The sequence below is a fragment of the Heptranchias perlo genome, chromosome 7, assembly GCF_035084215.1.
Source record: "Heptranchias perlo isolate sHepPer1 chromosome 7, sHepPer1.hap1, whole genome shotgun sequence".
Lineage (NCBI taxonomy): Eukaryota > Metazoa > Chordata > Chondrichthyes > Hexanchiformes > Hexanchidae > Heptranchias > Heptranchias perlo.
In genome coordinates this window covers 22,643,159-22,668,967 of record NC_090331.1, presented here as the reverse complement: position 1 = coordinate 22,668,967, position 25,809 = coordinate 22,643,159, and the positions used below count along the sequence as shown (strand labels likewise).

General features: G+C 43.0%; 1 protein-coding gene across 1 annotated transcript in view; it reads left to right on the top strand.

Moving 5' to 3' along the window:
* The window catches only part of LOC137323565 (activin receptor type-2A), a 121,295-nt gene that overhangs the window by 76,384 nt on the left and 19,102 nt on the right, over positions 1-25,809 (top strand). Inside the window, exons 2-4 of the mRNA XM_067987186.1 lie at positions 7,734-7,941; positions 8,139-8,248; positions 14,845-14,999. Of these exons, the coding sequence (XP_067843287.1) occupies positions 7,734-7,941; positions 8,139-8,248; positions 14,845-14,999 (473 nt within the window). The remainder of the gene's footprint in view (positions 1-7,733; positions 7,942-8,138; positions 8,249-14,844; positions 15,000-25,809) is intronic.

Genomic DNA, 25,809 nt, shown 5'->3' with positions numbered 1-25,809 from the left:
TTAAGGTTACTGCCATGCCTAAAGATGTTAGATACAGTATAAGTGTTAATGCAAAGAAGCTTCTGGTACTGTACTGTATACAATATAGTATTACATCATCTGTGTAGATAGCAGAAGCTTCAGTTAATGGTTGCAGTTGGACCTTGTATTGTACACAGTGTGCTTTGGAGCATAATGCATTTTAACCGTAGGGAAATTTTCTGGGAATATTGCCAGGGGTGTGTTTGGCTCCGTCCCATTGGGAATATCTGGAAGGAAGTTGAAACAGCTTTGATTCGGGAACAGTACTTCATAAATCAGACATTAGAGAAAACAGCCATGCAGATTGAATCTATATAGTGCTATTCAATAATGAATTCAGCGTGCGTGCAGCTGTAACCAACTCTATCTAAATAGGCTTATAAACCTCATGGCAGGCTAATGCTGTGCTTGGAATACTACTAAAATATTCTTAAAACCAAATTATGTGGTAAGGACTTTTTTTTAGTAAAATGGCTTTTAAGCTTTGACCAAAGGAATTAATAAAATGGAACAAGAATACAGAATATATGCACAAACATTTTTCTTACTGTACAAATTGCAATTAGCAAATCTACAAACATGATGTAATTTTTTTGATGTATTAATTGACGCATTCAAAAAAGCCATATTCACTTAATATAATCCATCATTTCCATGGTTTGAGGCTACATTGGCATTTTGAGGTACGTAGCTACAAACTAATTGATCCACGATGTTTGTTCACTCCATCTGATAAAATGTGCTGTAAATTTGATCAGTATACTTGACCAGAGTGGAAGTGTTTCCAACATCGACTTGATGACCTATGTGGCTGTGGAACTGTCCAGCATTTTATGACTTACACAGACTCTTAAGACACCTGCTGACTGATAGTATCGGTAGTTGATATGTTGCCTACAGAACATTTAAACAAGATTTTTCTTGTCTGGAAAAATGACATATAACTATAAACTTAGGAAGAATGATTGCAATAAACTACTCCCAGTGGTGGCTCTTCATTTGTTTATAAAGTTGGGCTTATAATTTGAATTAAATGTGCAAGTTTTCTACCAGAGATGTTCAATGTAAGAACTTCTCTTTAGAAGCGGGGTTTCAAAAAAAAAAGTAAGAAGATGGACCTTCATTCAGGCTTTTGAATTGTTGCAAAGTGTATGTGTTAATTGAGCGCACACAGCATTTCATAATACGACACTTTTTTGTTACAGGGGAAGTATTATCTAGTTGACCACATTTGAACTTGGTTCTAATTGGCATTAATGTTATCCATATAAGCAGCTTCAAAAAAATATTCTGGATTCCTCATAAAAGGAGACATTGACCAGAACTTTCAACTTTGGCGAAGGTGTAAAATGGGTCGTATCGTCCTTTGTAAATCACAAAAATCTCTCTTGAATGTTAGTTTTCCTGTTTTTCTTTGTCCCATTTGCAGCTCACCACTTCAATTTTGAAGGTGTTTTGTTCTTTTGAAATTTGTATAATAATTTATTTTTTTGGGCTCTGTTTGGGTAAATGTAGAGCTTGCTATGGTATTGAGCCACCCAGACCAAGAATATCCAAAGTTTGCCCTTGTCTGTGCTGCATTAGCTGTTCTCAAATGGGTGGTGATAAGGGTACTACAATTGACCTGCCTCCGAAAGCTTGTGAATTTAAAATAAAATTGCTGGACTATAACTTGGTGTTGTAAAATTGTTTACAATTGTCAACCCCAGTCCATCACCGGCATCTCCACATCATGTTTCTGGATAGGAATAGAAAGGGGGAATAATCAACCAGCGTTTCAACTTCTGATCACTGTCCAATGATCCCTATTGGCAAGTGCACATATGTGGATGCTGGATGATGACAGATTGGGTCTGGCTGTGATGTCCCTTGTGCTGAATAGCCTGACAAAACTTGATGTGTAGGATCACACATTGGAAATAAATACGGCTATTTGGGCAAGGTTTAAAAAAAAACTGCCAGCCTGGGGGAGGGCAGGATTCAATGCAACAAAAAAAAATGTTATGATGTAGTTTAGCTAATTCATAACCATTCTTTGTCGCATTGTCAAGTAAAGTGATGAGATAATGTGTCAGGGAATTAGGCTCAAGTTCTAGGTAGGTGGAAATGCATATTGGCAGTCTGTTCAGCCAGACCGTGTTACAAATCCCATCTCTGGGATGGTATCAAAAGTACTTTTTAATACATAACTTGAAAAGGAAAGTTAAAATTGCCACTGTGGTTGTAATTATGCAATCTGCTGCCAATGCTAAATAACACTTTTTAAAAGAAAATAAAAACACCTTGCCCAATAGAAATTGTTGATCAGCCACAGGTGTGGCTATGGCGACACAGTTTTAACCACATGCATATTAATTTAGTAGAAAATGACTAATTGTACTTCATGTGTATATTTACTTAACAAACATCTATCACCAGTCAGTGTAAGTTTGGAGTTCTGGCATCAATGTATAAGACATGGCACATCTTAATGCTGCTAATTTTTTGTCCAGCAGCTGCAAGCGGTAGTTTGACTTTATCAGAGCAATTGCTGAGAATGTTGATTAGCACAGTGAGATGCATCAGACCCGTCCACAATCTCCATCGAGAACTCCATCCTGATGCCCTGGTGAAGCTGCTCGTTATTGATTGAGCTTGCTTTCTTCTGGGCTGGAGTGGTTATTCCAATTAGTCAAACTGACCACAATGGCTGTTGTCCTTCATACAGTGTTGTTAGTGTTTCTGTGGTGCTGAAGTCTAGCGTTTTCATGTTACACACCACTTTAGCAATTAACCAATAAGCAGTACCCAAAGAAGTAAAGCACACACACAGATCAAAAAGCACTCACACGCTTTGCTTTTCATCTTACCATTTTACCAACAAACACACAAAAAGGTTATAGTACACATGCATAGGCCATGTGAGGGAGTATTGAGATCACACACCCAATGGCGGTGTCTATTACTGTTTTTTTTATTTACTAATCATAAATGCAATTAACCACACCTGGATTCCCAATTCGCCACATGGCTAATAGCTAATGTATTGAGCAACTCTGTCTTACCAGCAAATTAGCTTCCCATTTATATTTCCATGCTCTGCTTACTACAGTGTAGCTTCTGATATGAAATGAAAGTGCTCCTCGTAAAAGTAGAATTCTTTGTTGCTTAATTGTACAATGCAAATACTTACGTTTTTTTATAAAGACCAGCAGGTCTCCCATGGTGTTGTTCACAATAAACTGGAGAATACATTGTTGTATGAAAACAGGAACATTATCCCATGCAATGCCCAGTGGATTATTGTGTTTAGCTGGTCTTTAGGGCCACAAGGTCTTATTGCTGCAAATAAGCATGCCCTGAGGTCAATTGGAGGCTAATTGCTCTTGGGTACATGCTGGTAAGAGCTAAACTTCGTAAGCATGTGCAGTATAAGCTTTTTGCAATTGATTGTGGAAACTAGACAATTGTCTTGAAACTTGTCTACAATGATTATCAGCACAGTCTGAAGGCATCAATATTTGTTATGCAGGGCACTTAGCAACTTTTTAATATAGCACATCATTTTTGTGACTTTCAGGACCCTGTGTTTTGATTTTAATTTTACAGCATAGTTTGATTGCTATAAATTTGTACAGATTAATTTAGTGAATAATTGTATGCAAAGATAGATTTCATGTGGAGAAAAATGTTGGGCTGCAAATTCATTTTTCTGTCTTGGTCTGAGGCTTACCAACTTGATGTCACCACAAGAAAAACTTTCTCAAGTTACAGGAAGTATTTAAGGATTTTTTTTTTTAACTGAAATTTGTAGTCCCTTTCAAGAATCTCTAAGTTCCTTACTGGTAGATAAATAATACGCTATTTTTAAAATTTTGAATTGATGTTCCGGTGAAGCGATTTGCAGTTGTGCTTTTTTCAGGAGTAAAACTAACCTCTTTCCCTCCCCTCCTCATTTTATTTAATTTATCCTGTCTTCAGATTTCTCTGATGTGGAGATGCCGGTGATGGACTGGGGTTGACAATTGTAAACAATTTTACAACACCAAGTTATAGTCCAGCAATTTTATTTTAAATTCACAAGCTTTCGGAGGCTTCCTCCTTCCTCAGGTGAACGTTGTTGGAAATGAAATCCTCGAAATGAAATCGCATTTATAAATCACAGAACAATGCTTGGTGATTACAGACAGTTTTTTCAACTGCCCGTTGCCAAGGCAATCAGTGTGCAGACAGACAGGTGTTACCTGCAAGGTCTCCGAATATACAAATCACCAAAACAAAAACAAAAAAAAAGAGATAGAGAGGTAGAAACATAGAAAAGACAGCAACTGACCCGTTATATTAAAAACAGATAACATTTGTTCGCTGGTGGGGTAACATGTAGCGTGACATGAACCCAAGATCCCGGTTGAGGCTGTCCTCATGGGTGCGGAACTTGGCTATCAATTTCTGCTCGACGATTTTGCGTTGTCGTGTGTCTCGAAGGCCGCCTTGGAGTACGCTTACCCGAAGGTCGGTGGCTGAATGTCCTTGACTGCTGAAGTGTTCCCCGACTGGGAGGGAACCCTCCTGTTTGGTGATTGTTGCGCGGTGTCCGTTCATCCGTTGTCGCAGCGTCTGCATGGTCTCGCCAATGTACCATGCTCTGGGGCATCCTTTCCTGCAACGTATGAGGTAGACAACGTTGGCCGAGTCACAGGAGTATGAACCATAAACCTGGTGGGTGGTGTCCTCTCGTGTGATGGTGGTATCTGTGTCGATGATCTGGCATGTCTTGCAGAGGTTACCGTGGCAGGGTTGTGTGGTGTCGTGGACGCTGTTCTCTTGAAAGCTAGGTAATTTGCTGCGAACGATGGTCTGTTTGAGGTTGGGTGGCTGTTTAAAGGCGAGTAGTGGAGGTGTGGGGAAGGTCATAGCGAGGTGTTCGTCGTCATTGATGACATGTTGAAGGCTGCGGAGAACATGGCGTAGTTTCTCCGCTCCGGGGAAGTACTGGACGACAAAGGGTACTCTGTTGGTTGGACAACCAGGAACACTACAGACGGTTACCCGCAGATCCGACCAAAGAACACACGCACCAGCTCAACAAACTGATCAAGACCTTCGATCCAGACCTTCAAAGCATCCTACGCACTCTCATCCCACGTACTCCCCACATGGGAGACTTCTACTGCCTCCCAAAGATACACAAAGCCAACACACCCGGACGTCCTATCGTATCAGGCAACGGAACCCTGTGTGAGAACCTCTCTGGATACATCGAGGGCATCCTGAAACCCATCGTACAGGGAACCCCCAGCTTCTGTCACGACACCACAGACTTCCTACAAAAACTCAGCACCCACGGACCAGTTGAACCAGGAACACTTCTCACCACAATGGACGTCTCGGCACTATACACCAGTATCCCCCACGATGACGGCATTGCTGCGACAGCATCAATACTCAACACCAACAACAGCCAATCTCCAGACGCCATCCTACAACTCATCCGCTTCATCCTGGATCACAATGTCTTCACCTTCGATAACCAGTTCTTTACCCAAACACACGGAACAGCCATGGGGACCAAATTCGCACCCCAATACGCCAACATTTTCATGCACAAGTTCGAGCAGGACTTCTTCACTGCACAAGACCTCCAACCAACACTATACACCAGATACATCGACGACATTTTCTTTCTATGGACCCACGGCGAGGAATCACTGAAGAGACTACACGATAACATCAACAAGTTCCATCCCACCATCAAGCTCACCATGGACTACTCCTCAGAATCAGTTTCTTTCTTGGACACACGAATCTCCATCAAGGACGGGCACCTCAGCACCTCACTCTACCGCAAGCCCACGGACAACCTCACGATGCTCCACTTTTCCAGCTTCCACCCTAACCACGTCAAAGAGGCCATCCCCTATGGACAGGCCCTGCGAATACACAGGGTCTGCTCAGACGAGGAGGAACGCGATGGACACCTACAGACGCTGAAAGACGCCCTCGTAAGAACGGGAAATGACGCTCGACACGTCGATCGACAGTTCCGACGGGCCACAGCGAAAAATCACATAGACCTCCTCAGGAGACTAACACGGGACGCAACCAACAGAGTACCCTTTGTCGTCCAGTACTTCCCCGGAGCGGAGAAACTACGCCATGTTCTCCGCAGCCTTCAACATGTCATCAATGACGACGAACACCTCGCTATGGCCATCCCCACACCTCCACTACTCGCCTTTAAACAGCCACCCAACCTCAAACAGACCATCGTTCACAGCAAATTACCTAGCTTTCAAGAGAACAGCGTCCACGACACCACACAACCCTGCCACGGTAACCTCTGCAAGACATGCCAGATCATCGACACAGATACCACCATCACACGAGAGGACACCACCCACCAGGTGCATGGTTCATATTCCTGTGACTCGGCCAACGTTGTCTACCTCACACGTTGCAGGAAAGGATGCCCCAGAGCATGGTACATTTGCGAGACCATGCAGACGCTGCGACAACGGATGAACGGACACCGCGCAACAATCACCAAACAGGAGGGTTCCCTCCCAGTCGGGGAACACTTCAGCAGTCAAGGACATTCAGCCACCGACCTTCGGGTAAGCGTACTCCAAGGCGGCCTTCGAGACACACGACAACGCAAAATCGTCGAGCAGAAATTGATAGCCAAGTTCCGCACCCATGAGGACGGCCTCAACCGGGATCTTGGGTTCATGTCACGCTACACGTTACCCCACCAGCGAACAAATGTTATCTGTTTTTAATATAACGGGTCAGTTGCTGTCTTTTCTATGTTTCTACCCCTCTATCTCTTTTTTTTGTTTTTGTTTTGGTGATTTGTATATTCGGAGACCTTGCAGGTAACACCTGTCTGTCTGCACACTGATTGCCTTGGCAACGGGCAGTTGAAAAAACTGTCTGTAATCACCAAGCATTGTTCTGTGATTTATAAATGCGATTTCATTTTGAGGATTTCATTTCCAACAACGTTCACCTGAGGAAGGAGGAAGCCTCCGAAAGCTTGTGAATTTAAAATAAAATTGCTGGACTATAACTTGGTGTTGTAAAATTGTTTACAATTCAGATTTCTCCACACGATTCTTTGGCCAAGATGGTAGACAAGGCCTCTATTCTCAGACCTCTGCTAACGAAGCTCTTCAGACAGCCCTCCACAGCTGTGAGAGTGTTCCAGCTTAAGTTGTGTGGTTTACAAATCCTCGAGAGAAGAAGTACCTATCTTCTGCTGCCTTCTGACAGCACACAAAGATGGGGAATTCATAGTGGAATTAATCTTTCAGCTGTAGCACTGTGCCTTATGTTGTACTTCAGATGCTCTTCAGATTTGGATCCTTTTTATACAGGTTGCAGAATGGATGACCTGTGTGATCATTTTAGTTATCTATATAGGCATGAACTGGTGTACTTTTTGTCTTTTTTTTTAATGTTTACTTGTTTTCCTTTTTAGCTGCTTCATTGTGATGATGCATCAACATGATAGTTCCATATTTGCATAGTCTTCATGTGACTTGAAGCTCCCCAAAAAATTAGCAAGTTAAATGAGAAATCAAACAGTACTTCACATACAGCTGTTTTAACTCACCCAAGATCATATTTTTATTGGATTGGACCAGTATTTGTGACATGCAGTTGATTTTTTTTTGTTATATTTGATCTTTTTCAAATTTATCATACCAAATCCAACTTCAATTTTCTTTTAGGTGCTATACTTGGTCGATCCGAGAAGCAAGTATGCATTTTCTATGATGCAGACTGGGAGAAAGAGCGAACAAATCACAGTGGGATTGAGCGCTGTAATGGAGAAAAAGATAAAAGGCGACACTGTTTTGCTACTTGGAAGAACAACTCAGGCTCTATAGAAATTGTGAAACAAGGCTGTTGGCTGGATGATTGGAACTGTTATGACAAGTACGCAAAAAGATTGTGCTGATTTTACCTTTTCGTAAAACTTTTTTTTATAAAGGTAGCTATCTGTACTCTTAAATTTTAAAAGTGCTTAATTCTTAAAGTTGGCATTCTCCAGCAAAAGTAAGTTTTATTAAGGTCCATTGTAACACTTGAATGTGATCAGATGTCAAAGTAATCTGTATAATTTTGTTTTGTAGGGGTGAATGTGTCGAAACAAAAGAAAGCCCTGAAGTATTCTTCTGTTGCTGTGAAGGCAGCAAGTGTAATGAGAGGTTCCTTTATGTCCCAGTCATTCAGGATCCACCATGTAGGTTTAACTTCCTTATCTTTCCGGTTTAATGTTTAAATGAGCTGTCTATATGAATGAAAAGGTGCAAGGAGGGGTCAGAAATTTAAATCATAAAATGCTAAATTTTTGTTTTAATGTAATTGTGCAATAGATTGGTATATTTATGTGCAGCATGTTAGTCAACAGGCATAATAGTGGAAATTGCATACTTTGCTTTTGGAGTATCAATTTTTAAAAAAAATTCTAAGGTTTATCATTCAATACATTGAAACTCAGTGCAGTCTTTCCCATTTGTTCATCTCGTGTGTAAAACATTATACAAATGGAATTGATGTGCACTGCGCCCAAGCTATTTTTCAAGTAGTTCTGCAGTCTGCTCCCAGCTTGCAGTGCTTTTAATGACTTGATCTGGATTTGAGCCTTTTTTTTTATATATGGTGTCGTGCTTGTAAGAAAGAAAAGAAAGAACTTGCATTTATATAACATTTTTCATGATCTCTGGACCACTGACCCAGGTGCGAATGAGGAAGGGAAAAGGAGGGGAATTTTGAAGTGTGGTCACTGTTGTAATGTAGGGAAACATAGCTGCCAATTTTCACACGGGTAGGCCCTACAAACAGCAATAGGACAACAACCCGATAATCTGTACATGATGTTGGTTGAGGGATAAATTTTTCACGTGAGACACCTGGAGGTAAAGTTGGCTGGTCAGAATGTGCAATCACGACCTAATTTAAATGATTACAATTTTACTTCCGGGTTTTCCTGCGCGACAGCCAGCCAGATTGACGGGCTGACTACCTGTCAGGCGGGAAAGCAGCCGGGAAGCGGATGCCAGGTGAGTCTGACATCGTGGGGGTTGGTCGGACATTGGAGGCTGTGGACATCGGAGGAAGGTCGGAGACACCGCAGGGAGTTCGGCCGATTACGGCGGGTAAGCTTGTTGGGCCTGGAGGAAGCACTTCTGCTCCGCCTTGTCCACAAGCAATGCAATAAATGCACTTATCTGATGAACCGGCCCATCTCACCGCCTTTTACCTGGCGATATTCACGAGCCCTGGGAAAGCCATCGTGGAGGTGTTAAATTTTAAAACTTAGTTATATTCAATTAAAAAAAAATGCTGCTTATCGTCTCTTAAGGACGTTAAGTGCCCCGCTAAATACATGCCCGCCAGAACTAATTAGGGATGTGACCTCTGTGATTTGGCTGCATGCATCCAAACGTGCCCACGTTAAACCCGGCAGTGGGCACGTTGGAGCCGGGTCATGGTCGCAATCGCAAAAACTAGTATTTTCACCTTCCACCCGATTGCAACCCACCCGTTCTTGGGGGTTAAAATTTTCCCCCTGATGTTGGAAGTAAATCTGCTTAATTTTCTATAAATGCCTGGCTGTGTTATACTTTTTTTTTAAAAAGTGTGCACAGAAATTTGTATGGGCACATCTGAAAAAAATTGTGGGTGGTCACCCTCAGTTATCATACTTTGTCCTGCATAAACATTTTAGTGAAGAGAAGCCACTCACTTCCTGTTGGTTTCTTCTAAGTTCTAGGAGCAGTTGGCCTCTAATTGACCTCAAAAATGCACAGCACTTACCCCTTACAGCTTAAAGAAACTGGTCTTGTGTACAGTGACATCTTAGTAGTGGAGTAATATGCTACACATTACATAATATAATGTACCTGTCCTTAAAAATAATGTATTCTCCAATTTTCCTTGAGCAAAGCCTAGGAAGATGCACTCGTTCAGTATGAAATTATTCTGGGAAACAAAAGAAGTGGTTTATATTGAACATATTCCTCCACAGAAACGTTCAACTTCAAAGTTGTATTGTGTACATTTGCAGGTTTCTGACACATGCTATATGATTTTTTACAGGGTAGTGTTTGTTATCTTTGATCTTGATATGTGCTTATGGATGTTTGGCATCAGTTACTCCTATTGATGATAATTATTTGTAGTCATAGGTACTTTGAGGGGGGAAATTAATTTTTGTTTTCCTGAGTTAAAAGTTCTAAGTGACTTTACTTTGTAATCTGATGGGGTTGGTTGTGTTGAATTCTGCTATGCTTCATAGTGTTGACCATAAAGCAAATTCAGTTATAGAATTTAGTTACTGCTGATGTAGCAATATAATTGGCGTTAAAATTTATACAGTATCTGTTCAAGCAACTGAATCACAAGCATGTTTTTCTCTTGTTCACATGCTCATGCCGTGCATGAATGTTCATACCGTTAATCCATTTGGTGCTAGGAAGTTTCATTGTATAATTAAGATTTTTTGCAGTTTTAATTGCAACAACTTCTACATTTTTGGTCCACTCGAGGCTTGATTATTTGGTTATAGGAGAGTAGTAAAATTGTGAAATTTGTGCTATTTTATTAAAATACCATCTGCAATCAGTCAAGGCTTAATTAAGAGAAGTGCTTTGTTCTGAGTTTTTAATGTCTGTCGTGGTCACATCCAAATTAATATAGTTCTTAATTCTCTTTTGAAGTTAATTAATTATCCACAACAGTGTTCAATCTTATCATGTAACAGCTAACAGACTTGAGTTTGGATTTCTGTTTGAGCGATCCGGTCAAATAGGAATATGACACATATTGGAATTTTTGTCCTGTTTAAAAAGTTGTGGTAACCCAGATCTAAGATGATTCAATGAAAATTGCTGCTCAGAGGTGCATTATCTTACAGCCACATAACCATTTGATGTAGGTGTGGATTATGCATTTTAGTTTGTTGTGAATTTGATAACTGTGTCAGCAGGTGTCACAATTCTGTTGCTGCATGAAGCTTAACCGTGTGTGTTCTCCTTCTCGTTAGCGTCCTATGTTCGTCTAATCTCTAGAAATTTTAACAGAATCTACATCTTTTTTCAAGTGTCAAAATGGTATTGTTTTGATCATGATTGATCATTCCACTTTCAAAGGAATTAATGGTGCAAGAGAAGTGAATTTTTCTGTGTTCCGTTCTGTTAGATTTCGGAAAGACTGAGGAACTCTAGTCGCTAGCTGACATTTAAGTATACCACAAAGGAAGTCATGAAAGATGATCCTGGAAGAATTATTTGCTGGACTTTTTGTAACTGGAGATGAAGTGAAGCTTGAAAAAGAATAGACTGTTTCATGGTCTTTTGTATATATTTATTGGGCTGTATAGTATATTCTCTTTGCTTATGTATTCTATATTTCATTGTGAATAAATGTAATGTTAGCCTGTACAAATCTGATTTTGCACATGGTATTTTCTGTCATGCAGTAGAATCATAGAATGATACAGCACAGAAGCAGGCCATTCGGCCCATCATGCCTATGCTAACTTTTTAAAAGAGCGATCCAATTAGTCCCACTCGTGCTCCTCTTTCCCCATAGCCCTGCAAATTTTCCCCCTTCAAGTATTTATCCAATTCACTTTTGAAAGTTTATTATTGAACCTGCTTCCACCACCCTTTCTGGTAGTGCATTCTAGATCATATTCGCTGCATAATTGTGTTTTCCCCTCCTGATGCCTCTGGTTCCTTTGCCAATTATCTTAATTCTTTGTCCTCTGGTTACCGACCCTTCTGCCACTGGAAACAGTTTCTCCTTATTTACTCTGTCAAAACCTTCATGATTTTGAACATTTCTGTCTAATCTCCCCTTAACCTTCTCTGCTGTAAGGAGAGCAACCACAGTTTCCCTAGTCTCTCCATGTAACTGAAGTTTTCCATCCCTGGTACTGTTCTAGTAAATCTCCTCTTCATCCTCTCTAAGGCCTTGACATCCGTCCTAAAGTGTGGTGTCCAGAATTGGCCACAATACTCCAGCTGAGGCCTAACCAGTGTTTTATAAAGGTTTAGCATAACTTCCTTGCTTTTGTACTCTATTCCTCTATGTATAAAGCCATGGATCACATATGCTTTTTTAACAGCCTTCTCAATTTGTCCTGCCACCTTCAAAGACTTGTGTACATACACCCCAGGTCTCTCTGTTGCTGCACCCACTTTAAAATTGTACCATTTAGTTTATATTGCCTCTACTCATTCTTCCTACCAAAATTAATCAATTCACACCTCTGCGTTAAATTTCATCTGCCATGTGTCTGCCCATTTCACCAGTCTGTCTATGTCTTCCTGGAGTGTGTTATTATCCTCCACATTGTTTACTACATGTCATCTGCAAACTTTGAAATTATGCACTGTAAACCCAGGTTATTAATATATATCAAAAAGAGCAGTGTTCCCAACACCGAACCCTGGGGGGACACCACAGCACACTTCCCTCCAGTTTTAAAAACAATCGCTAACCACTACTCTCTACTTTCTGTGCCTTAACCAATTACCTATCTTCGCAGATCCTAATGGGACCTCTTTAATCCCATGGGCTTCAGTTTTGCTAACAAGTCTATAATGTGGTACTTTATCAAACGCATTTTGAAAATCCATATACGCATGAACCACACTGCTCTCATCAACCTTCTCCGTTACTTCATCAAAGAACTCAATCATGTTAGTCAAATACGATTTGCCTTTAACAAATCCGTCCTGACTTCCATTTATTAACCCATGTTTTAAAAAGCGCCAATTAATTTTGTCCTGAATTATTGTCTCTAAAAGTTTCCCCACCACCAACTTTAGGCTGACTGGCCTGTTGTTGCTGGATTTATGCCTCTCCCCTTTTTTGAACAGGGGTGTAACATTTGCAATCCTCCAGTTCTCAGGCACCACTCCCATATCTAAGAAGGATTGGAAGATTGTGGGCAGAGCCTCCACAATTTCCACCTTTGCATCCCTCAGCAACCCAGGCATGCCATCCGGACCGGGTAACTTTTCTACTTTGAGTGCTGCCAACCTTTTTAGTACCTCTTATCTATTTTTATCCTATCCAGTTTCTCTACTACCTCCTCCTTTACTGTGACATTGATAGCATCCTCTTCTTCAGTGAAGACAGATGCAAAGTGCTCATTTAGTACCTCAGCCATGCCCTCTGCCTCCACAAGAAGATCTTTTTGGTCCCTAATCAGCCTCACTCTTCCTTTGACCACCCTTTTATTATTTATATGTTTATAAAAGACTTTTGGATTCCAACTTATGTTAGCCACTAATCTATTCTCATATACACTTTGACCCTCTTATTTTCTTTTTCAGTTCTCCTCTGTACTTTTTGTATTCAGCTTGGTTCTCTCTCGAATTATGAACCTGACAGTAGACTGATGACTTGGTGGAAATTGTAGGTACATTCTAGTGTGTAGGTTACTGCAATTAGGAATAATTGGATCTAGGCTATGTTATCTCTGCAAGGCAGCAAGCGCAAGATACTGATTTTTGATTCGTAAGGATGTAGTCCGCTTATTGAAACTCATAGGCCATTTGAACAAGAACCTGTAACACAGATAAATAATATGCTGTGAAATGCTGAACTTCTCCGAGCAATTTGTTAACGTGTCGTTCTGAATCACGGAGTTATCAAATTCCTTTTTTTTAATTGGGGAACTTGGTGTTCCTTCCGGTATCTCATTTTATGACATTTCGATTTCAGACGAGCCAGGTATGGCTTGGATTTGTGTTTACGAGTCAACATGGTCATCATTTTACTTTTAGCAGATGTTCATGCTAAAGTTCAATTTTCCATTTTAGTCGCATGTGGTGATTTCTTCTGATGCTAATATCACTTGAAATGTTTTGCAATAAGAAGACGTTTGTGGAATTTCATTATTCTCGTTTTCAGAAAATGTAGGGCCTAGTTTTCTCCTACAACTGTACAAAATTGATCTATTTACATTTTGGCTTTTCTGACTCATTAAATAGTGGGTTTGTGGGACGTGTTTGACAATTGAAATTGTGGGTATTTGTGGCTTGTGAATTTGTAAATTGTGGCTCTCCTCCCTTTTTCCTCCCTCCCTCCCACCCAAAAGCAAGTGCTAAAGTTGGCGCTGTTTGTACACATGAAATCTGAATCAGTAACCACTGTTCTTTTTATGCCATGTATGAGAAACAAAGCTTGCCCTGCTGCTGAGGAATCAGTATTAGTAGGATTAAGGGCATGTTGAATTCTAGGCAAGACTTTATTTTTGGGATAAAACCTTAAGCTCTTAATCCACTTCCAAGTTAAATGGCTCCTAGAATATGTTTTATTATGTGATATTTCAGGAACTGCTTAGTAAAGTAAAAGCCAACTCCACCTGAGCTATGGTTATTTCTTCGACCAACATCAGTAGTTGCCTTAAAATCAACTTGTAGTACTATCAGATTTGTAATAAACTTCATAACTAAATTCTGTTCAGATTCTGGTTTAGATTCTAAAATGGCCGTGCTGGAATTGCTGCACATGTATCGATGCTAACTGAATTGTCATGCCATAATGAAAAATTCTTCAACTGTTTAATCCCAAAACAGTTTAAGTTTACTATCTGAGGTTCACAATTGGTTAGTAATTTCATTATAATTGGAGCCATGTACAGTCAGTGAAATGCGACACTTGAATGTTTTTATTTTTAAAAAAGTTTCAAACCTAGTTCACTCCAATGCTAAGAGCTCTTAGTGAAGTGATTAAATCTTTAGAATTTGTTTGCGGGTATGGCTGTGATGTAACTTGTTTCCTACAAAATCCCTAACTGTTTTCTCCTTTCTTCCACAGCAACATTAAACCCAGTTACGCCAAGGCCGCCACTGTTCAACACTTTGCTTTATTCACTGGTACCCATCATGGTATTTGCTGTGGTTGTGTTGTTCTCTTTCTGGATGTATAGGCATCACAAGTTGGCATATCCACCAGTACTTGTACCAACTCAGGTATGGTTCCAAGTCGTCTAAATTGACACTTCATCTTGGCAACCTGTAATTCATAAAAGTAAATATAGAAATGCGCAGTAGGATAGTTTTACAAACCAATTGACCTGGCCTAGATCTTTGCATGTTTGGAGTGCATATCAGGAATTCTGGTGTGGACATGATTTTCCATCTATTAACAAAGACAAGATCATTGGCATGCTGAACTCGGGGTCCAAATTCGTGATAGATGTTACCATGAAGCAGAGCTCTGCACCAGGAGTGACGGTTCTTAAAATCAACCCCATTGTCTATTAATTTTCTGACACATAGAACTTTCTTTTCTCATCGTAAGTGTAATCACTGTCTATACAGTTGAAGGTTTAATGTAAATTGAATTGGTTGATCATTTAACATAATTCTTTGTACAAAAATTTTTTTTTCCATAATTGCTAGCAGATTTAGAAAGACTGAGGTTTTAATAGTATCCAGGTATCTGTGTATTGCTGGGTTTTCATTATGATTTTGGTAAAGTGTAATGTTGAGTGCCATTTTTTTTTAAATTCGTTCACGGGATGTGGGCGTCGCTGGCAAGGCCGGCATTTATTGCCCATCCCTAATTGCCCTCGAGAAGGTGGTGGTGAGCCGCCTTCTTGAACCGCTGCAGTCCGTGTGGTGACGGTTCTCCCACAGTGCTGTTAGGAAGGGAGTTCCAGGATTTTGACCCAGCGACAATGAAGGAACGGCGATATATTTCCAAGTCGGGATGGCGTGTGACTTGGAGGGGAACGTGCAGGTGGTGTTGTTCCCATGCGCCTGCTGCCCTTGTCCTTCTAGGTGGTAGAGGTCGCGGGTTTGGGAGGTGCTGTCGAAGAAGCCTTGGCGAGTTGCTGCAGTGCATCCTGTGGATGGTGCACACTGCAGCCACAGTGCGCCGGTGGTGAAGGGAGTGAATGTTCAGGGTGGTGGATGGGGTGCCAATCAAGCGGGCTGCTTTATCTTGGATGGTGTCGAGCTTCTTGAGTGTTGTTGGAGTTGCACTCATCCAGGCAAGTGGAGAGTATTCCATCACACTCCTGACTTGTGCCTTGTAGATGGTGGAAAGGTTTTGGGGAGTCAGGAGGTGAGTCACTCGCCGCAGAATAACCAGCCTCTGACCTGCTCTCGTAGCCACAGTATTTATATGGCTGGTCCAGTTAAGTTTCTGGTCAATGGTGACCCCCAGGATGTTGATGGTGGGGGATTCGGCGATGGTAATGCCGTTGAATGTCAAGGGGAGGTGGTTAGACTCTCTCTTGTTGGAGATGGTCATTGCCTGGCACTTATCTGGCGCAAATGTTACTTGCCACTTGAGCCCAAGCCTGGATGTTGTCCAGGTCTTGCTGCATGCAGGCTCGGACTGCTTCATTATCTGAGGGGTTGCGAATGGAACTGAACACTGTGCAGTCATCAGCGAACATCCCCATTTCTGACCTTATGATGGAGGGAAGGTCATTGATGAAGCAGCTGTAGATGGTTGGGCCTAGGACACTTCCCTGAGGAACTCCTGCAGCAATGTCCTGGGGCTGAGATGATTGGCCTCCAACAACCACTATCATCTTCCTTTGTGCTAGGTATGACTCCAGCCACTGGAGAGTTTTCCCCCTGATTCCCATTGACTTCAATTTTACTAGGGCTCCTTGGTGCCACACTCGGTCAAATGCTGCCTTGATGTCAAGGGCAGTCACTCTCACCTCACCTCTGGAATTCAGCTCTTTTGTCCATGTTTGGACCAAGGCTGTAATGAGGTCTGGAGCCGAGTGGTCCTGGCGGAACCCAAACTGAGCATCGGTGAGCAGGTTATTGGTGAGTAAGTGCCGCTTGATAGCACTGTCGACGACACCTTCCATCACTTTGCTGATGATTGAGAGTAGACTGATGGGGCGGTAATTGGCCGGATTGGATTTGTCCTGCTTTTTGTGGACAGGACATACCTGGGCAATTTTCCACATTGTCGGGTGGATGCCAGTGTTGTAGCTGTACTGGAACAGCTTGGCTAGAGGCGCAGCTAGTTCTGGAGCACAAGTCTTCAGCCGGTATGTTGTCGGGGCCCATAGCCTTTGCTGTGTCCAGTGCACTCAGCCGTTTCTTGATATCACGTGGAGTGAATCGAATTGGCTGAAGACTGGCTTCCGTGATGGTGGGGATATCGGGAGGAGGCTGAGATGGATTATCCACTCGGCACTTCTGGCTGAAGATGGTTGCAAACGCTTCAGCCTTGTCTTTTGCACTCACGTGCTGGACTCCGCCATCATTGGGAATGGGGATGTTTGCAGAGCCTCCTCCTCCCGTTAGTTGTTTAATTGTCCACCACCATTCACGACTGGATGTGGCAGGACTGCAGAGCTTTGATCTGATCCGTTGGTTGTGGAATCGCTTAGCTCTGTCTATAGCATGTTGCTTCCACTGTTTAGCATGCATGTAGTCCTGAGTTGTAGCTTCACCAGGTTGGCACCTCATTTTTAGGTACGCCTGGTGCTGCTCCTGGCATGCTCTTCTACACTCCTCATTGAACCAGGGTTGATCCCCTGGCTTGTTGGTAATGGTAGATTGAGGAATATGCCGGGCCATGAGGTTACAGATTGTGCTGGAATACAATTCTGCTGCTGCTGATGGCCCACAGCGCCTCATCGATGCCCAGTTTTGAGCTGCTAGATCTGTTCTGAATCTATCCCATTTAGCACGGTGGTAGTGCCACACAACACGTTGGATGGTGTCCTCAGTGCGAAGACGGGATTTCATCTCCACGAGGACTGTGCGGTGGTCACTCCTACCAATCCTATCATGGACAGATGCATTTGCGACAGGTAGATTGGTGAGGACGAGGTCAAGTAAGTTTTTCCCTCGTGTTGGTCCGCTCACCACCTGCCGCAGGCCCAGTCTGGCAGCTATGTCCTTCAGGACTCGGCCAGCTCGGTCAGTAGTGGTGCTACCGAGCCACTCTTGGTGATGGACATTGAAGTCCCCCACCCAGAGTACATTTTGTGCCCTTGCTACCCTCAGTGCTTCCTCCAAGTGGTGTTCAACATGGAGGAGGACTGATTCATCAGCTGAGGGAGGACGGTAGGTGGTAATCAGCAGGAGGTTTCCTTGCCCATGTTTGACCTGATGCCATGAGATTTCATGGGGTCCAGAGTCAATGTTGAGGACTCCCAGGGCCACTCTCTCCTGACTGTATATCACTGTACCGCCACCTCTGGTGGGTCTGTCCTGCCGGTGGGACGGTGATGGAAGAGTCTGGGATGTTGGCTGAAAGGTATGATTCTGTGAGTATGGCTATTTCAGGCTGTTGCTTGACTCGTCTGTGGGACAGTTCTCCCAATTTTGGCACAAGTCCCCAGATGTTAGTGAGGAGGACCTTGCAGGGTTGACTGGGCTTGGTGTTTTGCCTTTGTCGTGTCCGGTGCCTAGTGGTCCGATGCCGGGGTGCTCCGTCCGGTTTTATTCTTATTATGACTTTTCGTAGCGAGATTTTACAACTGAGTGGCTTGCTGGGCCATTTCAGAGGGCAATTAAGAATCAACCACATTCCTGTGGGCCTGGAGTCACATATAGGCCAGACCGGGTAAGGGCAGTTAGTGAACCAGATGGGTTTTTACGACAATCCGGTAGTTTCATGGCCATCATTACTGATACTAGTATTTTAATTCCAGATTTTTATTTAATTAATTGAATTTAATTAAATTTAAATTCGCCAGCTGCCGTGGCAGGATTTGAACTCATGACTCTGGATTTTAGTCTAGGCCTCTGGATTACTAGCCCAGTAACATAACCACTATGCTACCGCACATTTGTTGATGTCCATCCATTACCTGGATGGACATCAACAAATGTGCATCAGCTCCTGGTGTTTCATGTGAATTATTTTCAAAAATGGGGAAATGTTGCCTAATTTTATTGCCATATAGATTTAATAATGGACAGCATAACCTCAAAAGAGCTGCCCATTGAATAAATAGTAGTGAGTCTCCTTATTCTCTACTTACAGTCTTGAGTAGAATCAGCATAACTTGGCAAGGACAAGTTAAATGCCACATGCGCACATTATGTGACGTTCGCAGACTGGATCTGCACAATCTTTATCTTCCCTGTTTATGCTCGGCCTTGTTCTTCTGTGTGAGCTGTGCTATATAAATGGTAATAGTTGTAGTAATAGTACTAGTACTCACCTCTACATGAATGTCTTGTGTGCTACCACTTCAAAGCCAAACCAACAGACCTAGGACTCTGGCTGTAATTTTTTTTAAAGAAAGAAAAATGCTAATACTGGAGTTCTGATTTTGAAATAAAAACAAAGTGTTGGGACAGCAGGGTTATTGGTGTTTGTAAGAGGAAGAATCAGTTAATGTTTCAAATGTAGACTCTTTGACAGAACTGGCCGGCAATAATGTAATCTTAAAATGACAGACTGGCACATGTGAATATGCTGCATGTCAAATCATCAGAATTTAGTCATTGCTGTACCAGTTAGAATTAGTGTTATAAGACGCTAGTGCCCTCTGCTGTTCGGGTGAAAATACATTCAGATGTCCTTGTAGCTGGAGCTGTACTTATTTCTATATTTGTAGAAATTTAATTCTTTCCTTCAGACAAGTTTATCATAAAGTTTAGATTTGATTTTTTTTTTACAACAAGTACTTGCATTTATGTAGCACCTTTAACGTTGTAAAATGTCCCAAGGCGCTTCACAGTATTATTAAACAAAATTTGACACCGAGCCACATAAGGAGATATTAAGACGGGTGACCAAAAGCTTGATCAAAGAAGTAGGTTTTGAGGAGCATCTTAAAGGAGGAGAGCGAAGTGAGAGGTTTAGGGAGGGAATTCCAGAGCTTGGGGCTTAGGCAGCTGAAGGCACGACCGCCAATGGTGGAGAGATTAAAATTAGGGCTGTGCCAGAAGCAAGAATTGGAGGAGCGTAGTGATCTCGGAGGGTTGTAGGGCTGGAGGAGGTTACAGAGATGGGGAAAGGCGAGGCCATGGAAGGATTTGAAAACAACGATGAGAACTTTAAAATCGAGGCTTTCCTGGACCGGGAGCCAATGTAGGTCAGTGAGCACAGGGGTAATGGGTGAACGGGCCTTGGTGCGAGTTAGGAAATGAACAGCAGAGTTTTGGATGAGCTCAAGTTTATGGAGGGTGGAGGGCGTGAGGCCAGCCAGGAGAACATTGGAGTAGTCGAGTCCAGAGGTAACAAAGGCATGAATGAGGGTTTCAGTAGCAGATGAGCTGAGGTAGGAACGGAGACAGGCAATGTTACGGAGGTAGAGGTAGGTGGTCTTTGTGATGGAGAGAATATGGGGTTGGAAGCTCAGCTCGAGATCAAATAGGATGGTGAAATTGTGATCAGTCTGGTTCAGCCTAGACCAGGGAGTGGGATGGAACAGAAGGCGAGGGAATGGTATTTGAGGTGGGGACATTAGGTGGAAGTAGGCGTTCTTGGTGATTGAGTGGATATGTACTTTACTTTGCAATGTCTACATAAATTCTGCTTAATGCCACCAGTTTCTATATTAAGAAATGTGTTAAGTGTATTACTATACAGTATTACTATAGTGATAGAATAGTGGCCTGTCTAAAGTCAGCAAATTTTCATCCAAGGCAAGTGTCACAATTCAGGAATTTCTGTTTTTGACCCTTTTTTCATGCAAAGAATTTGGCAATGAGTTACATTTAAATGTTGAGTTTTATGTGAGGTCACAGATTTAAAATTATTCTTATAGCCACTAAAACAAAGAGGCGATTGATGTGTTAATGAGCCAGCTATTCTTACTATTTTCCACAATGATCAGCGACAGTAAGTAATTTATTATGTCACTTCAGGATACCATCCATGAGGGGCAGAATATGGGCCCGATTTTAGCACCCGCTCTCGGGTGTGTTCTCGGCGGGGGGGCCTCGAAAATTGCGCAATCCAGGAGCGGGACCGGATTGCGCCTCGATCCCGCCCACTTCCGGGTTCCCCGCTGACGCGCGGGCGTGCGCGCGCAGCCCCCGCTGGTGGGAATCCCACAGGCAATTAAAGCCAGCGGGATGCCACTTGACGCTCTTTACTTTGCTATTTCAGGTCATTAACTGACCTGATTAAGGGACTGTGTGAGATTTTTGAGCAACATGGGACTGTTTCCCATACTGGGGGAAACACTCCCAGCTGGAATGGACGTGTTGCAGCTGTCAGCCTGTGGCAGCTGCAAAGGTCTGTTTGACAGGTTGAGGGGGGAGACCCTCACTCATTGCAGGAGGCCACTCTGTCACTTGGGACAAAGTTTGGCCTCCACCACCCTCCTCCTGACGGTCAAAGTCACCAACCTGCACACTTACCCCGGGGTCCGGAGACATGTACCTACCTTGCGGACCCCCTCAGATGTACATCTTGCGGATGGGGGCCGCCGTAGCTGCAGTCATGACTTCCTCAGAGGGCGAACAGCATCACCAGCCTCGCCATCCACGCCGTCCACCTCTGACACGTGGAGCTCCACAACAGAGTGCTGTGACACATCCACCTGCACAGCAGGAGGGAGGGCTACCGCAGAGAGAGATGCGTCGCAGAGGGCACTACCCTCGCCACAGGGTCCACAGACTGAGGCACAGCCTCCTGGACCTCTCTGAGCAGCAATGCACACGGAGGCTCAGAGTCACTCGACATGTAGCCGTGGACATCTGCAGCCTCTTTCATGCTGAGCTGCTCCCGGCTGGCCCGTGCACCATCTTCCTACCTGTCGGTGTCAAAGTCACCACTGCCCTCCCGAACTTCTCCTCCACATCCTTCCAGGGTGCCACCGGGGACATCGCCGATGTCTCTCAGTCGTCTGCGCAGAAGAGCCCTACAAATACACCTACACCCACTCTGTAGTTACACAATGGGTGGCATCAGTGGTGGGTCCTCATAGTGATACCCAGGAGTGGGCTTTATTGCACAAACCGGACAGGATTCGCGAAGACATGGCAGTAGTGGTGCCAATAGAATGTGTGATGTGAGTTGTTCTGAAATTTAATAGAAGTAACAACCATGACAAACCCTCAAACACCCTTGTGCATCCCCTTCATGCTTACGACACGTTTGCCTTACGCTGCCTACTGCACATATGTGATGCATGCCCTGTGGCTGCAGCACAGGTGGTGGCAGGTTGAGTGAGGCTGGCCATGAGAGAGATGCACGAGAGGGTGAGTATGGGATAGAGCCATGAGATTGTATGAGGATTGGGTTGCGTGGTAGTGGCGGGGTGAGTACTGGCGAGGTGAGTAGGTGCAGGTAAGATGAGGATGGGGTTTGAGTGGGTATGAGGGGTGATGTGACAGAGTAGTGTTGGCACTGCCAAAGGAGATGTGGGGTGGGGGCAGTGATGTAGCAGACGGAGTGTCGGGGAAAGACTACGTGTACTCACTGTGGCTGACCTACTGAGGTCATTGGAGCGCCTCCTGCACTGTGTGCAGGTGGGCGATATGTTGGTGGTGCGGGTGACCCCCTCTGCCACCTCGAGCCAGGCCTTCCTGGTGGCAGAGGCGGGCCGCTTCCTCCCGCCTGCCGGGTGGAAGATCTCTGTCCTCCCCCTCCTCCTCACCCCATGTATTGATACCTGGGGTGAGGGATCATTAAACTGGGTGCAGCCGTCCCCCTGGGCTGCTCCATGCAGTCATCTTTGCTATTTCTTGCAGCATCTGTCAGTGGAGGACTGCCCCTTTAAATAGAGCGCCTCCAGCTGACAGATCTTACTGCGCATGCGCAGCCTGCCCGACGCGCAGATCAGCAGCGGGAAACCCAGAGGAGCAGGTAAGTGGATCCAATTAGTGCGTTGCCTGCTGCGATCGCGCGGGAAACCCACTAATTGGTAACGCGCCCGCTTGCTCATCCGCCGGGAACCCGCACCCCTGTAAAATCGGGCCCTATATTTCTAGGAAGGAGGTAGCCGGTTTGGTTGACATGCTTACTGGTGAATTCCTGAATGGGAAAGAGGTCTGGCGGAGGAACAGCTCTCTCATTTCCTCAGATCATAAGGGGCAAAGGGCAAGAGGACATGTGGTTAATCAGTCCAGTTTGGAAGGTAGCCTGGGTAGCAAGAAAAAACTCAACTCAACTCAAGCTCAGGGCCAGTCAGACCACAAGGCTGACCGGGAAAAGTTGAGTTAGCTCACTAATGTGGGATAGTGTGGCATGGTTTTGTAGTTTTTTCTTATTCACAAGGAGGGGTTTGAAATTAAAGTAAGTGAGTGAGTTTTGATTGTAACTTGCTGTCTGTAAATAAAGCAGTTTACCAATTCGTATTTGGCTTTGTCTCAGTAAATGTTTTCAGCCCACCTACTGAAAGATTGGAGGGGTGCACATGACTGCATATGTGAAAGGATGATACTGATGTTACACCCCCACGTTACGTTATCGTATTTTGGGCAGTATGTGCAAATTCCTGAGCATGAAATGCGGACACTACTAAACCTGAGCAAGTATCGAAGGCAGACCGAAAATTTGTAACTGTGTTTTCAACGTTAACAAAAATCCTTTGCCCTCTCCACCCGTTATAACTCACCATCCCCATCATAATGTAGGTGGGTCGGACCTTTTAGTACTTGCATCCATGGATACTATTGATGCTACTACTTTAATTTACGTAGCAGGATGAGCAGTGTAGGACATAGTCTGACTAGTTTTTCTAGGTGACCCAGCCCAAATTGCAAAGTATGCCCTTTACTGGAAGTTTTGCATGCAAATGCATGGAATTAGGGTTTCTTTAAGTTTTGGGATAAGGATATGATCACCACTCTAAATCATTCTACATCTGATCACTTCAGTTACTTAAATTTGTATTCCTTCAGAAACAGTGGCCTTTAATAGAAGCTCAGTGGCTTTTATCCTCCTAACTGGTGCCATGGAAGATGGAACTTGATTCTCCATTATACCAATTGTCCTGGTAAACAAGCATCTGTAAACAAAAATATTATATGGGAGTGGGGAGAAGTACTAAAAATATTTTTTTAGAAACATACCATATACATGCCCATTCCTAATTGCCCTTAAGAAGGTTAATAAATGCTGGCCTCGCCAACGACACCCACATCCCATGAACGAATAAAAAAAAAACGAAAACATTGGACAGGAAAATACCAACAGGTCCACCCAACCTGTCCCATCCAGTTGTGATGCCTCATGCATCACATCATGAGACTCCTTATCCCCTAGGGGCCGTGGAGAATCCTGGGAAAGTGGAAAAACCAGATCAAAAACCCACGGCCATGGGAGGGAGGGGGTAACATCTGGAAAATTCTTCTCCAAACCTTAAGCAATCAGAACGAGTCGTGGTCAATGTGGTTTCCTGGACTTGTTATTTGGTACTTACCTCTCGTCTAACACAGTGGAGGAGGAGGAACCTTATGTACAGCTTTTGGGTTAATGTGGTAACGGTCCCCCTCCTGCATCGCTCGGTCCCCCTCTTTCCTCCCCCCCCCTCCCCCCCCTTAACTGCTCTTTGAAACGGCCCATCAAACCTCTACAAAACCAGCTAGAGATTGGCAATAAATTCCGGTCGTGACAGCAACGCCCACATCCTGAGAATGAATAAGAAAAGAAATTCTGGCTCCAATCAATAGATGATTCCTGTAAAGAAAATGAGCTATTTGCCATTCAATTGAGCATAGTTCAGTTTGTTGCCAAACTATCAACTTTGTTTTAATTGCATTCCCAATCAATTGTAGGGACAGATTTCAGAATAATGTGCCAGCATCTAATTGGTCTGAAAGCGAACTAGCTGCACTCAAATTAATACTGGGTTGCCGATGTACTCCAGATGGATCTTTTGACTGGCATCACTTGAGTGCATCTTTTTTCACAGACATGAATTTTTTTTGTGCTGTATCGAGGTATCATTTAACAACTTCTCTGGAAAAATAGGTTTCCCAGAAATAACTTCGTCACAACTGTGACTTTTAGTTTGGCGAACAGTTGCTTGTGTCAGTAATTGCACCTTTTAGTTTTGGAAGTCATCAAAACTACAGTGATTGCATTTTACAGTTTTTAAATAATATGAAACATAAAAAGATGAAAGTATTTTCCCTGAATTTTGACCCTTTGAAAAGGGAATCTTTTAAGACCCTTTAACAAATATTAGAACTTCTATTTAAACAAAAAGGATGCAATTAGAAACACTTAACAAAAGTGGGTAACTAGTTGGAATTACAGCCTTACAGTGTGGAAAACCCTAAATTAACATAGTTCAAATGGACTTCTGAATATAAACTTTTGATTCACTTCCCTTATGCTTTTAGACTTAGCAGTTCTCATATAGGTCCTCTGATGTTATCAATGCTCTACGTTTTTAAAAGAAAATCTTTTCTTAACTCTTTCATTACTAAGAGGTGATACTTCCTATCTCCTAAAGCAATTTTAAATAGATGCTTTTAAACACCTGAAATCAGCATAACTAAAATTCTGGTACCATCATAATTTAGCACCTTTTGTTTAGACGTCAGCCAGGAAAGACCTTCATTTCAATCAATATTAGTGAGGAACTCTTTCTAGAAACCAGAGCCACAGTAGTCCTGAATCTACCATTTAAGATACTCTTCCAGAAATAATAGACTGTGAATGTGATTTAGGTGCTTGAAATAATTTTTGCCTATTTAATCAATTTTCATTATGTAACTTTTAACAGTTTTCTGTCTTGTGTGCTTTGGTATAGTGCTGTAGAGAGAATCAACCATACAACAATATTATTTGTCATGTTTTAATCTTGCAGATATTGAAATGGGTCTGTAAGTTAACTTGTGCCAGCTACTGAAACCAGATGGCAGTTATATAGTAAAATTA